Source organism: Trachinotus anak, unplaced genomic scaffold (assembly GCF_046630095.1).
Source record: "Trachinotus anak isolate AG129_WGS33_773 ecotype Australia unplaced genomic scaffold, CSIRO_AGI_Tana_v1 ptg000009l, whole genome shotgun sequence".
NCBI lineage: Eukaryota > Metazoa > Chordata > Actinopteri > Carangiformes > Carangidae > Trachinotus > Trachinotus anak.
In genome coordinates, this window is record NW_027273860.1 from 10,719,364 (window position 1) to 10,733,551 (window position 14,188).

A 14,188-nucleotide genomic window follows, 5' to 3' on the forward strand; every position below is an offset into this window, starting at 1 on the left:
CTTATAAATAGCCATGCTAAGCCACAGCCAGGACTTTTGTTGTGTAAGATCCCCTCCTGTACTGGAGCATTCCTTCTCAGACCCCTAGAGAGAAGGGGGGGGGGGGGGCTGAAATGTAGATAGAGGGAGAATGAAAGAAGGAAGAAAGAGGGACAGTAAGACTGAGCAGAAAAGGATAAAAGGAGAGGTGTGAACTTGGAGCCTGGAAATGAGGGTCCTCAAACGTCTAGGGCCAAAAAGGAGATGTGGTGAGATGTTTCGTCAAGAGAAGGTCAGCTCATGGTCCATCTGGACCATATCAGCTCACTTGGAGTCAAAGCTTCATACTCAAACTATCTGCGATAACTGAGGAGAGATGTTTGGTTTAAGTCCCCCAGTTAACATATAAATTTTGTTTTGCTTATGTTGCTGCCCAAGTTGCGAGAAACTGATCCGATGGTTTATAACATCTGCTGTGTAACATCCAAGACAGGATACAGGCCCTGTGACGGAGGGTTCAAGGAAAGTGCAAGCAAATGTTGCAAAGAGCTGAAATGTGTAAAATGTGCTGTATCTGCTTTATTGGATCCAAGCACTCCTTCAGGCTCCCTGCTGTGTATTGTGTTTCGCGTGGAGATGCTATCTCGTAGCACATTTTACCTTCACAGCAGGGTTGGAAGGAGTTATGTGTATGATATATACAGATGTTCCCTCCTATAGCATTAAGCCGCCCTGGAGGATCTTTTCACTCAGTCCCGTATACAGGATGCATGTGATGTTAGCTTATCTGTAGGAATCTTTATTTTATTTGAAGCAACAGCATTTTTGGTCTAAAGTGTGTTTGATATTAGTCACAGCTCCTCTGGAACAAATTCCAAACATGACCACACTTTCTGAAGGTTGTTGAAGTTACAAATCAAATCAAAAATAGCAGAGTAAAACATGTTTTCATCGTATTATCTTAAAACATGTTGATATGAGCTGCTATTTAATTCAATTCATATCCATTTAAATGATACATGGTTATGTTGGGGTCTGGAGTTCTTCACAAATGTGAGCAATGATGATGTTATCTGTCGGTCCTGGATCTTTCATTGGGTTAAATATTTGAGCTGCCACATATAAAAGCAGGAATGTATAAAATGTACAGTAATGGATATTTATGCTTTTTTTCCAGTGCCAGCTGTCATATATGTAAAACGAAACAGTAGACTGAGTTGACAGACGCTCTGTCCTGTATTTCACATGCCTGCTATATAATGCTTAGTTTCAAACTTACCCTATTCCCCACCTTTAATTACAATTGATTAAAAACCTACCAGAGAAAATTTACAAATAGCCCTGTTAAAGAAAACATGTCAACATATGTTATGTCTAAACCATCAGCATCTCTCTCTGTTTGTATCAGTTTGCTAGGGTACTGAAGAACAGAGCGTGGCCCACCTTTAAGCAGGCCAAGGCCAAGGTGTCTCCCCTTCATAGCAGCGACTTCTGCCCCACAAACTGTCATGTTAATGTGATGGAGGTCTCCTATCCCAAAACCACCACCTCTCTGGGAAGTGCCTTTGGCGTGCAGCTGGACAACAGGAAGAACACATTGGAGAAGGGAGGACGCAGCAGTGCTGAGCAGGGTGAGTTAGCAGAGGGTGTGCATGAAAAACGCCTTTACAGTGGAGTCATTTTACAAATTCATCTCAAACTGCTTTTACTTCCAAACTTTTTTTTTTACCAGTGTGTTTTTTCCTGGCATGTTTGTGTTGCCTCAGGTAAGCTGAACCCCATGGTTAACGTCCAGCACACCATCACCACTATGGCCGCACCATCAGGTCACAGCTTGGGCAGGACCGAGGGACACGGCCTTCGCTTCCTGCTCAGAGAAGACGACCTGCTCACCCTGGACGCTTACCAGAAACTCCTCTACAAGCTCACCACTGTTGTCAAGGAGATGGAGACACATGGCGCCCATATTCACGAGTAAGTGGCATGCATGTACATAGTAAATGTATAGTCAACATCTGTACCTGTACACTCACATGCATTTAGAAATGCAAGTGGCCAAACTCTCAAACATAAACACAACAAAACACACACACACACACAAAAGTAACACGTGCTTACTTGTTTCTCATTTTCAAAACTCCTTGCAAATCATTCCCATGTGAGATAGAGTGTTGTGTTTCATTAAAGGGAGTTTGAGATTCATCTAGTCTAACATATTCCCCACAAACTGCAAAACAAAGGGTGAAATTGATGTTTTTGAAACATTTCAAATCACTTTTTGTTTATGATGGTAAGAGATACCCTGCCACTGATTCTGTTTGACTTAATTTGAAATGTCCTGTGAAACCGGATTGCCTCATATAACAGGCTGGAACTTTAGCAGCCTGCGTGGTCAGTGTGCTGCATCTGGCACTTGGCGGGCATACATTTTGGTCATTACTCTAGCACCTGTGTGAGTGCGTGTGTGTGTGTGTGTGTGTGTTTGAAAGACAGAGAAACAGAAGGAAGAGGAAAAACTGAAAAGTCTGTGGTTTTCTCTACAAAATACCCAAAAATGTTGTGTACAGTTTGTGCACAAAGTTAAGCTCACACTCTATTTATGTACAGGATTTTACACTTGATATGGTATGTGTATGTATGTGTGTTGGATCGGCGTTTCCTGCCTGACCACTCCGTGTTCAGCGTGGTTGGTGGGTTCATTGTCTGGAGCTGCACGACACGACGGAAAGGAAATGGGAAACACTACACCATTCCTGCCTCCCCCATCCCCAAACAGGAAATACAATCTCAATGAAATAGAGGGTGTGTCACTAAGCCAGGTGCCCTCTGGAAATGCCATTCACTAACAATGGACCACTGATATATTCATGTGCAGTAGACAGAAACATACCCGCACACAGCAGCCTCTAAAATGATGATGGCACCTCCCTCTAAGCGACACATCTTAAGAAACAAACTTCACTCTTTTCCAGTTTTCCCCTGCAGTGGTCGGTAATAACTGGTGGACTGTTAACTGATTACAATGGATGTGTGTGCTATGAATCTTTAGATGATTATTTGATTGATTTAGTCATTAGAAGTCTCCTCAGCTGTGGCAGCAGAATGACATTAAAAGTCGCTAGATGGAGCACAGCTGTCACCTGACCGTGGTAATAATGAGTTGAGTCCAGAGCAGGGCGCGTAATGACTTAGTCGGGACAAACTTTGTCTTGCTTCTGTCGCTGCCAATTAGCACAGCCGCATCCGAGCGCATTCAAACGGTGCGAGACACGGCTGTGTAGGGGAGGACGACCTTTACCATCCGTTAGCTGTTAGCAAACATGCATATGTACACACATGCACAGTTCAGGAGCTTGTTAAGGATGGGTTGTGATGCTAGTAGTTGATGGCGCAGGGTGTGTTGAACCCTCCCGAGCTCTTCTTCGTTTGATTAGTTTGCCTGTTAACCTGTTCTCTGACTGGTGTGGGGTCACTACTACTTTATTGTTCCCACACCCCACCCTGCTCTCTCTGTGCTCCCTTAGTTCCTCTTTGTTCTGTCTTATTTCCTCTACACACTGTCCACACACCCGTCTGCACACACAGGGACACACACATCCTTCACTCTCTGTGTCTCTGTCTTTTTCTGTACTGGGTGTGACTGCATTTGACAGCTCTACTTTGTAATGATGTAATAATGAACTGAAGTGGCCATATTTATGAGGGCTCTTTTGTGCTTTATGTCACCCCACTATCCCCCACCCCCACTATCCCCCACCTACCCGGTCCCAATCCAAAGTCAAGAGAGGAAGTCTGCGGTACATTCATAGCAGATTAGAAATAACCTCAAGTAATTTAGGAAAAGAAAACAACTGGACGTAGAATGATGTTGCATAATTTCTTGGCTGATTCCAGAGGAATCCATTTTGAGGCAGCGACCTGTGAACCTTTGTCTCTCGGGCCACAGACGAGGGGTCACAGCTGTGTGAGGACGTGCTCGGTGACGTGCTTTATATCGAGACCTCCTCCCTTCCTGGATCAAATACCCCCTCTCTTTCCTCCTCCTTTTTCATATCTTTGCCTTATTCTGTGCGCATCATTAATAGCATCCTGCCTGCCAGTGGTTTCTCAGCTATCGGGTCCTCCACTTTATTTACCTCAGTATAGATTAAAGCATTATGCAAATGTCCTGCCGTGAAACTGCCTGATGTGGAGCTTTGTAATGCAGATGCACTCACAGATGCAATGCAGGCGATTGATGTCTAATGGTTTAATGTGACGAAGTGGGTTAAAGAGCTTCCTGTGAGAGATTAAGAGATCTTTCTGGTTGCTTGCAGTAAGCAGTGGTGTAAGCAGTGCTCTCTGTTTTTTCCCTTCTTCCTCTCTCTCTCTCTGTTAATGCCCCTTCTCTGATTTGGTCATTGTTATCCTCTGCTCCCTCCATTAGTTTGCACCCCAAAGGCCCCAAACTGCGCTCACTTCTTTATTAACCAATAGCCAATCACAGAGCCTGGAGAGCTTCTCCATAGTGATGGAATGCCACTCTCCTTTGGAAGGGCATTGTGGTGGTTCCTGGAGTGGACCATAATGAGGGCATCTCTGTGGCCTAGTCAGCCTGTGAATGGGTAGAAAGGGGGCCAATGGAAAGAGAGGAACAGGGAGAGGGGGAGGGAGAGAGAGAGGTGTTTTAAATCATAATGAGGCATAAAAATTTGAGGTGCGTTTGGGTAACACGAGGGAGACAGGTTGTTTATTTCACGTAGATATGAGTGGCGTCTAGCAGCCCCTCCCCACTGCCTCCACTTTGAAATGTCCTTAAGGCCAATGTTATGACACAATGGAAAATGTAAGTGGACACAAATTAAAATAAGCTTGAAATGTAAACAGACATCGCGTGTCAGAGTGTGTGCGTGGAGAGAGATCAAAAAAAGTCCAAGCCTAGCATTTATTGGAATATGGCTTTAAATGCCACCATGTGTTGCTGCAACTGTGAAAATATCCTGGCCGGCCTCTTCCTGCTCCTCTGATAGCTGCCTGATAGAATACAGACCAGCAGGAACAGTGAGAGGGGAGCTGATCTTTGCAGCCGAGTTGCAACGTGTTGACACAGCTGCACCCTGCTGCACGTTTTGACCTATTAATAAGATGAGGATCCCTGATCATCTGAAGCTGTCGGTGCGGAAGCCAAGCACAAAGGGGTCAGGCTTTTGTTTGGCCCCCTCGCTCGGCTGTTGGAGCCCACACTCGAGCCCACGCACATCAAGGCGATTACTGTACATACTGTATTTACAGTTCAAAACGTTACTGTGTCGGGGCACACATTAGAGCCTCCCGACATTAGTCGGATCAAAGAAGTTGTTTTTATTATGTTGTCTCCACTGTTAGTTTTGGATGAATATCATTGCCGCTTTATTTGATCCCTCCTGTCTCTCTTTCTACCTTTTTTTTTTCTTCTTTCTCCCCCCATCTCTCTCCATCAGCATTCTGTCCTCGATCACCCACCCTCCAGCGTCAGAGGCGAGGACCCCGGAGAGTTACATTTCTGCAGAGAGTGAGGGGGAGAAGGGGGAGCGCAACGGGAAGAAAGTGTGTTTTAATGTGGCAGGGGACGAGCAGGAGGACTCTGGACATGACACAATCAGCAACAGAGACTCATACAGGTATGACTGAAGTCGAAGGTGGTTACATACAAGGTGCAGACAGCACAATATTCCACAGCATACCATACTGTATTTTATTTACTGGTTGCCAGAGTGACACAAGTGTGGAAGGATTCGACACGTGAGCACTTTCCAGTGTATTGTATCATAAACAGTTTTCTCCTTATTTCATCAGTGACTGTAACAGCAACAGAAACTCCATTGCCTCCTTCACCAGCATCTGCAGCAGCCACTGTAGCTCCTACGTTCACAGTGATGAGATGGACTCAGGTACTCGAATGCAATGCATTATTCTCCTCCATATAATAGTGTTTTGCAAGTAGGAGTGATTATAACTTTAAGTATTAAACAGGTATGAGATGTTTTCACTTTATAACATGTACATGGCTACATTCAGTACAAAGACCAGATTGGCATCTTAATCCATAACCTCATTCAACCTCAATGTTGCAAAACAGCCCCATAAGTGAGAGGTCATGATTAGAATCTGACTGAATGGTTACACCTCTCTGGAAAGCGAGAACAAAAATGCCTGAAGTTGAATCTAATTGGATATGACAGGCATTTGGCCACACATCTCAGCTGGATTTGTCATTAACATCTGACACAGCTGTGTATCCTGTCAAATATCCTTTCCCCCTGTCTGTTAGGATGTCTCTGTCACACACACACACACAGTCACACACACACTTCACAGCTATAATATGCAATGTCAGATATCATCTCTTTTTCTTTACTGTAACGCCTAAAAACATTACATTTGAAAGAAAGGCACGGACACACACAGTGTATTTGCAGGCATCTATGTTTTGATGCAATAAAACAACACACAACAATTGTGCATGAGTTTAATATAGTACATTTGCGGACTAATGCTGATAAATTGCATTACTGGACCTCCGTAGGAGATGAGATGCCCTCCAGTGTGTGGCTGTCCCATGATAAGCAGAAGAAACTTCACAGCTTCCTGGAGCATCTGTTTAGCCAGGTGAGTCAGTTAACATCTGTACAGATGTGATGTGACCATTTCGTGGAAAGCCTAAGAACCTGACATCCTCACTATCCTTAGATTTTTAAAAGTTGCTCTTGTCCCTGAACATCTCACAGATAAGCATCGTTTTGAAATAAAGCGAGGAATATTTTGAACTTCTCTGTTATCTTGTTAAGGTGGAAGGTCAGTTATTGTGTTGGACTGTATGATAGATTGCAAATGGCTTGGATTTGATCGTTTTTTTACTCAAATACAGCATGTATCGGCCCAGTTAAAAAATGTGTAACATCATCATAATTCAACTATGATTTCCAAACATAAAACAATTATTATTTTTCATGTTCTGCTTAATTCTTTTAAAGGTCAAATTGATATTTAGACCTTTGTGTATGAAGAACAGAAATTGTGCTTTTGTTTTTGTTACTGGGAAATTTGAAGCAGAGGCCGTATCTGATTACACAGACACACTCCCTAAAACACACACACACGCACACACACACACATTTAAACCATCCTCGAGGAGTTTTATGAGGATCTCTCCATCAACAGTGAAAAAACAGAAAAAACTATGCTTTGCTGTCTGCACTTTTGGGCTGCTTCCTGCCATTTGTTTTATTGTAGAGCAGTTTCCACAGCTTTGTTTACATACTGCATAGCAAACTGTGTTCATTGTGGAATTGTGTGCATGTGTGGGAGAGAGAGAGAGAGAGAGAGAGAGAGAGAAACAGGTGTTGGTTATGTTTGGGCAGCAGTATTTTTCCTCCCTCCACATACCTTTGATCCCGGCTCAATAGCGGGGAACTGTATAATTCAAGTGCCACGACTTGACCCTTGTACTTTCTTCAGGTGGACTCAATCACCAGCATGTTGAGAGGAGCAGTGGTGGCACGGGCCTTTGAACAGACCAAGTGCTTCACACCTGGAAGAGGATTACAAGGTAAAACACCAGGGCTGTGATGTACCCCTGGCTCTGAGACGCTCATCTGTCAGCATCTTTTACCACATCTCAGTGCATTTACCAGTCGAACCATTTGAGCAAGAAAGGAAAAAGTTCTTTCTGTCGCCTTTTCCTTATAATATCCCACTGTCTGCTGCAGCAGTATGTGAGTTTCCTGTGAGAGTCTCTGCTGATGTGTAGCTCTGCTTCTTACACAGCGTTACACAGTGGGCCTAGGAAAAGAAAGATAATATTGGAGAAACTCCCGAGCCAAACCAGCACAATACTGAGAGAAAACAGAGCATATGATGAAAATGTCGCAGCCGCCTGCGCATAGGGGCTGCAACTTCCTGTTGTGTAATGTGTGTAAGCACAGATGTGATTGTGGAGACATGGGGGATGTACTGTAGGTGGATTCCAGCACCTAAAAAAAAAAAAAAAAAAAGTTTCCCGGCCATTTTCTTCTCTCTTTATCTTTCCATACTGTCTGTCAACTTATTTCCCCTTTCAGCTATTGCAGTGCTCTCCTCTCAGAAGCACATCATAGTGTCAGCATCACTCATCTCGTTTTACAGTTATTGTAGTGGTACTTACCAGTCAATGGAAAATGACCCTGTAACAGCTCCTGTGCTTGTAAGTTATCTGATAATTTTGTTTATTTGCCACCTAACCTCCTCTTGGCCTTGGTGTTTAACCGCAGTGCCTATTGTTACATTTTATCTCTCACAGGAAAATGTAGGAAATGTTGCTGGAAGGGGCTAAATTTATTCTTATCATTTCCCGCTACCAATACAAACTAGCTTACAGTGCCCTTTCATGATCTGTGCAACTCTGTTCAGTCAACTCAACCCATTTTGAAGATAAGATAGAAGAAAACTGCTCAAAAGCAACAATTGTGTTCTTGCATGCACAGTTCCCAGACTGTGCGAGGATGATAACTGTATGTTTTGTACCCATGTGCTGTGTATTGTACCATGTCAGGTTTTTCATAAGCTCTGATATGAAAAAGTTTGTTTATTCTATGTCCTTGAATGTGACTTTAGTAGAGAGTGATGACTAAAAGCTAAAGAGCAGATTACCCAGTTATTCAGTATGTTTTGATAAGTGAAGCCCCCAAACATACCCACCCATTTGGCACACAGAGACCCCTCTCCTGTCAGGCCGTCCTCAAGTCAGTGCTGATATGCTTGAACTGAAAATAGGTCTGCTTGTGTTTTGTATATATGCGTGTGTGTGTGTGTGTGTGTGTGTGTGTGTGTGTGTGCGTGTGTGCGTGTGTGCATAAATGCCCTCAGGAGGGACGTGAAGGCCTTGATCAGAGCTGATCCATCTCAACCTCAGTAATGTGTGCGGTTGATAACGCAGCAAACAGGATTATCACACAAGTTGAGCATTCCTGCATCTGATCTCTCTCTCTATCTGTGTCGCCCTCACACACACACACACACACACACACACACACACACACACACACACACACACACACACACAGACAAACACTCACTCCAAACCCCCTTGAAGCCTCTGTTAAACAGCCACCTTTCTATCACAGAGCTTCTCTTCCTCTCAAGTGTAAACTTTGTTACAAGCCGTTCTCTCTAGCTTTGAGAGGGGTTACATCGGATTGATGGGGTTTTATACTCGTGTTTTGCCACTGCAAACACAAGTTGACAAAAAGATTAGATTGTAGACAGTTGAAAACTGGTGGTCTGTGGGATCCGCCTGGTTCTGGGGCTGACTGACCTATAATGTTGCTCAGAAATAATATATAGATAAGACATAGAGGCTAACATGGAAAGAAAAAGAGAATGACACTGATGTTTAAAGATGAATAGAGATTGTTTATGAGAGAGGAAAAATAACAACAAAGTTTAATCATTTATCAGCATCAGTTATCTTTTCTGATTGCTGTTTTAATGAATAATATTTGTTGTCTGAATAATTAATCTAAATAATTTAAGTGTGCCATACACACAAAGAGTTTGATGTGCTCTAACTGCTTTTGCAAAGTAATGGATATTTTATGATGGCAATAAACGTCTGAGAATTTAGCTGGATTTTATTTTGGAGGTGAAGATGATAAAGGGAAATGCACCAGGGGCTGAATTAAATAATAAAATCAAGGCTTAATAATTGATACATGTACAATCATATCCCATTGTTGGGCTTGTGCTTATTCTGTGTGTCTGTGTGTGTGTCAGAGTTTCAGCAGGAGATGGAGCCCAAAGTGAACTGCACCAAGAAGTTGCGTCTCCACGTCAAGCAGGATCCTTGGAACCTCCCCAGCAGCGTTCAGACCCTCACACAAACCATCGCTAAATATGTTGAAGGTCAGTGAGTGCCTGAATCATCCCAAACATGGTTAACACACACACACACACACACACACACATGTTACTGCTTACTCCATGTTTGGACCCTAAAGCTTGCTCATACAGTCACATCCATTATTTATTGTGGTGCCTGGCTTGGGTTGGGTAAAGTATATTAAATTGACCAATTCTCCACTGCAACTCATCATATTTATTAGATACAATAATAACCTCTGTTACAGTTGTGTAGGTACAGGCAGACTCAAACCACTAACTGCACTGCTCTCTTGAAACTTTAAACCTAAAACCATCTCGGGACACATCAATTAGAGCCACAGAGTTGGAGCTGAAATCTACCAAGTAAAAGAATTAAAGAGCTGCGCTCTGTGAGATTTCCTTTATGTTTTATCTTTTAACCAGACAGGGAGTCCGTCCTCAATTATCCCCAATGGGAGTGTGTGGTTTTGAGCTTGTTGGCACACAGATTGAACAAACTGACACATACAGACACACTGTATATGTGCACACAGACATAGTACTACACAGGCAAACGGACACAGATACAAACAGCCTAGACCCAAGGCCAGCCACATGACACTCCTGGGAAAGGTGAGCTGGCGGTCACGACTGAGCGAGTACAAATAATCAGAGTTGATATTAATGTGCAGCTTGGCCTGTGTGCACCACGTTTTTTTTCTACCTCCCCCCATGATGGCTTTTTCATGCAGCGCAGCGTCCTGCCAAGCTACCCGCAGCTCTGATATGACTATAAGCAAATATGGATTTATGTTATTATCTTTGCCTTTGGCTGGTTTTTATGATGCTGTGTGTTTTTTTTGTTCTTATATGTGAAGATAAACAGCTGTGGAGCTGGGATGGGGCAGAAGAGTTATACAACATTGTCCTATTTATGACTTTAAGGGGTTGAGTTAATAGTATAAGTCATTGTATTGCAGTTGTGGAGAAAGGCTCTTTGGGAGTTGATATAAGGTTGTTCCCTGCCTCACTGCATTTGCTTTTATTTGTTTTTTTCAGAGGTGAAGACGAGGCTGCTTCTGGTCTTACTACAGTATACAGGTTTGTCCCACCTTCCTCTCACAGATAAATTAATGAATAAAACCATACCCTTTAAAGATATAGCGTCCTGCACTGGTGACCCAAACTGTAAGCTCAATTAAAATTAAATAAAAAAACTAACAAAACAAAAAAAAAAACAAACGAAGAAAACAGAAAGAGAAAAAAATGAAAATAAAAAGCAAGAAATGGAAATTAGACCCACAAACAGACAGAAAGTGAAAACAGTGAGTTTATTAGCAGAGGATTGAAAATTCTGCAATAATTTAGCAACATAATTTCTACTGTATGTTATTGTTATAGGTATTACAAACACAAACGGATATTTTGAGCTCAGTAATGGCCAGACACCACTTTTTTTAAAGTACACATATATATAGATATTATGATACATAAACAAAGCAGCAGTTGAGGAGAAAAGGAGAAAACTTACTGCCAGAGTTTCACATTTGAATGAGGAGACCAATAATGAAATGTACTGTATATCAATTTTTTGGGGGGGAAATCCAGAAAATAACCCTCGAGATACAGTAAACCCACTTTCATAATTTATGACTTCATGCATTAACTCTGGTGACATGTTCTGTTCTGTTACTTTGCTGAGTTTCAAAAAACATTACAAATAAAAGTTGAAAAAGGAGCAGCAGTCTGTGAGATACCTCACAAGGCTTCCACAGCTCTAATAAATACATTGCATGAAAATCCATACCATTCCTTGCAGAAGCACAAGGCCAACAGCACATAGACTGCTAACACCTTGGGAGAAACTATGCTGATGAAATAAGGTGTTATATTCCTTTACATACATCCTGGAACTACAAATTCTAATTAGAAAAAGTAGAAAAGGGTAGACTTTTTTATAGGTGATGGGTGGACTGGTTAATGGTGTCAGAGAGTGTGCAGTCATTCTTCACGGCACATTATTCATTTCCGAGGGGTTCATGAACTCATTTTTAACTCAGTGGATTGCAGAACTTTTTCAGGGGGGGGCTATTTCTCAGGAAATTATGGCAGCCAATTATTTTCCACTTGGGCGCACCTGTCATTTGCTCTCATTTTTCTGATACAATATTTAATACCCAGAAGAGTAGAAAAAAAGTAGCCAGGACTTTTTGTCACCTTCCTGGAAGATTAGAAGTCGCCGTGGAGCAGAGTGTGACCTAAAAGAGTCTGTTTAATTACCCTAACAAACTCACACCACCTATTTCTGTCACTGCTTTTCTTATAACGTCCCTCCTTACCCCTTTACACCTCAGTTGTTAATCTTCACTCACACAGTTTGTGTCTTTCACTTCCCATTCTCTTTTTCTCTCACTTCATTTTACTGTTTGTTTTTTATATCATGACTGTTCTTTCTTTGTTTTCCCTGTAGACTCAGAGATCCAGTTGCGTCGAGATATGGTGTTCTGTCAGTCTCTAGTTGCAGCTGTGTGTGCATTCTCCGAACACTTACTGGCTGTCCTCAACCAGGTATGTAAAAAATAAAAAAATACTTACACGTAGACACTTTAAAAAAAACAAAACAAATCTCAGCATGCTGTTTGTTGTGTCCATTTTCAGTTCCACAATGTGAGCAGGGAACCAGACCAGGACAGCTCGGACCCCCAGGACTTTCTGGAGGCTCAGGAAGCCAGCCGCCGTTGGTTGGAGCAGATTGCCAGTGCTGGGCTGCTCTTCCACTTCCAGTCCCTCCTCTCCCCCAATCTGGTGAGCACCAGACCAGCCTCCGCTCTCAGTTAATCTAATTTAATACACACTCTCAAAACAGGAGTTGCTGTTTATATACACACATGGATTTGTTGTAAACGGACCATTCCTGTAGTTGTGCATATGTAGATTTGCAGAAAACCTGCCTACCAAGACTTTGGCTTTAACTTACACTGAATCCATTATACATATGTGTAGTAGTCACATTCTGATATAAAGCTAGAACATATACAGTATGTCAAATGATCACAATCAGATAATAAACTAAATGATTCGCTGCATTACAAAAGCCTAAATGACATGAATTTCGCAACATCCAAAAGTAACATATAACAAACATAAATAACTGAAATTAAGTAATTAAATACAAAACACAAATCTGTTTGTTTTTAAAAAGTTTTGCCACCCAAATGTTCATCCATTCCAGTAGCCTTGAAAATTTTTGAGTAATCGTATTTTGGAAAACTTGAAACATTCCCACTTGGCTTATTTGATGTCAGGCAGATCTGTTCTCCTGATTTAAAGCCAGTGGAAACTCCAGAGTTTGTGAGAGTGAGTTCATCATGAAATGCCACAGTGGATGTGAGCTAAGCCCATACAGTGACCTCACTGAGATCCCTCTTAACCTTTCCCTCTCAGATTTTGAATAATTTCAAAGAGGCCTTTAAAGTAAGTTAGAGAAACTGAAACTTAACTTTGAGTAGCTGAGGGATTGTTAATAGATTCTTTGAAAGCAGTCATTTCCTTAGTGTTTCTTTTCAGCATTTTGCATCATCAACCACATAGAAAAACATTTTTTATTAGAATGAGGCATTCTGATTTAGTTTCTATTTCTGTCTGTTGTTGCTGGGAGTTATTAGTGCCATAAAAGTGTATTTTGGATGACTGTTTATTTAGGTTTGAGGGGTGTGCAGCTTACATCATGTCCCCAGACGTCGTTGGCATTTTTCTATCTTCCTGCTGCCATGCTGTCTCTCTCTTTCTCTCTGTCTCACTGTGTCCCTCGCTCTCTCTCTCTCACTCTCTGTCTCAAGAGATTTCCTGCTCAGGCGTCCCTGTGGAGTAAAACAGGGTTTCAGTACCTGCAGGTGATTCCAGTGAAATCCCAGCACGCTCCTTTTTAGGGCACCGCATGAAAGGCAGCATGAGACGAGCACTGGATACTGTTGGTGTGTGTTTGTGATTTTGTGTAAACTGAATCTGGTTGTGTGTCAGGGGGTGTGTTTATGTGACGCCCTTTGAGATAAACTTGCCCCCTCACGGCAGGCGTCACTTGGCAGGGCAGCGGGTACCCCTCTTTCACATGTTGGACCATCTCAAATGTGTCCACAAAAAAAGGCTCTAATCCTCTTCCACCAGTGCTGTGTTTATCCGTCTGCATGTGGTGGATAGAGAGAGGAAAAGCGAGAAGAGGAGGGGGGGGTGGGGGGGTGGAGAAGGAGTGCGGAGCATCACAATCCGAAATATTCGAGCTGCTATCTCTGTGTCCACGGGCAGATGTGCTTGTTTGTGTGTGTGTGAGGATGCTGAGTGGATGTTTGAAAAGGAA

At 42.5% G+C, this 14,188-nt stretch overlaps 1 protein-coding gene across 1 annotated transcript in view; it reads left to right on the plus strand.

The window, feature by feature from the left end:
* Positions 1-14,188, plus strand: part of prex2 (phosphatidylinositol-3,4,5-trisphosphate-dependent Rac exchange factor 2) — an 84,995-nt gene that overhangs the window by 49,624 nt on the left and 21,183 nt on the right. Inside the window, exons 24-33 of the mRNA XM_071485275.1 lie at positions 1,388-1,610; positions 1,746-1,953; positions 5,439-5,618; positions 5,794-5,888; positions 6,524-6,606; positions 7,456-7,546; positions 9,748-9,876; positions 10,894-10,935; positions 12,305-12,402; positions 12,493-12,639. Coding sequence (XP_071341376.1) covers positions 1,388-1,610; positions 1,746-1,953; positions 5,439-5,618; positions 5,794-5,888; positions 6,524-6,606; positions 7,456-7,546; positions 9,748-9,876; positions 10,894-10,935; positions 12,305-12,402; positions 12,493-12,639 — 1,296 coding nt within the window. The remainder of the gene's footprint in view (positions 1-1,387; positions 1,611-1,745; positions 1,954-5,438; positions 5,619-5,793; positions 5,889-6,523; positions 6,607-7,455; positions 7,547-9,747; positions 9,877-10,893; positions 10,936-12,304; positions 12,403-12,492; positions 12,640-14,188) is intronic.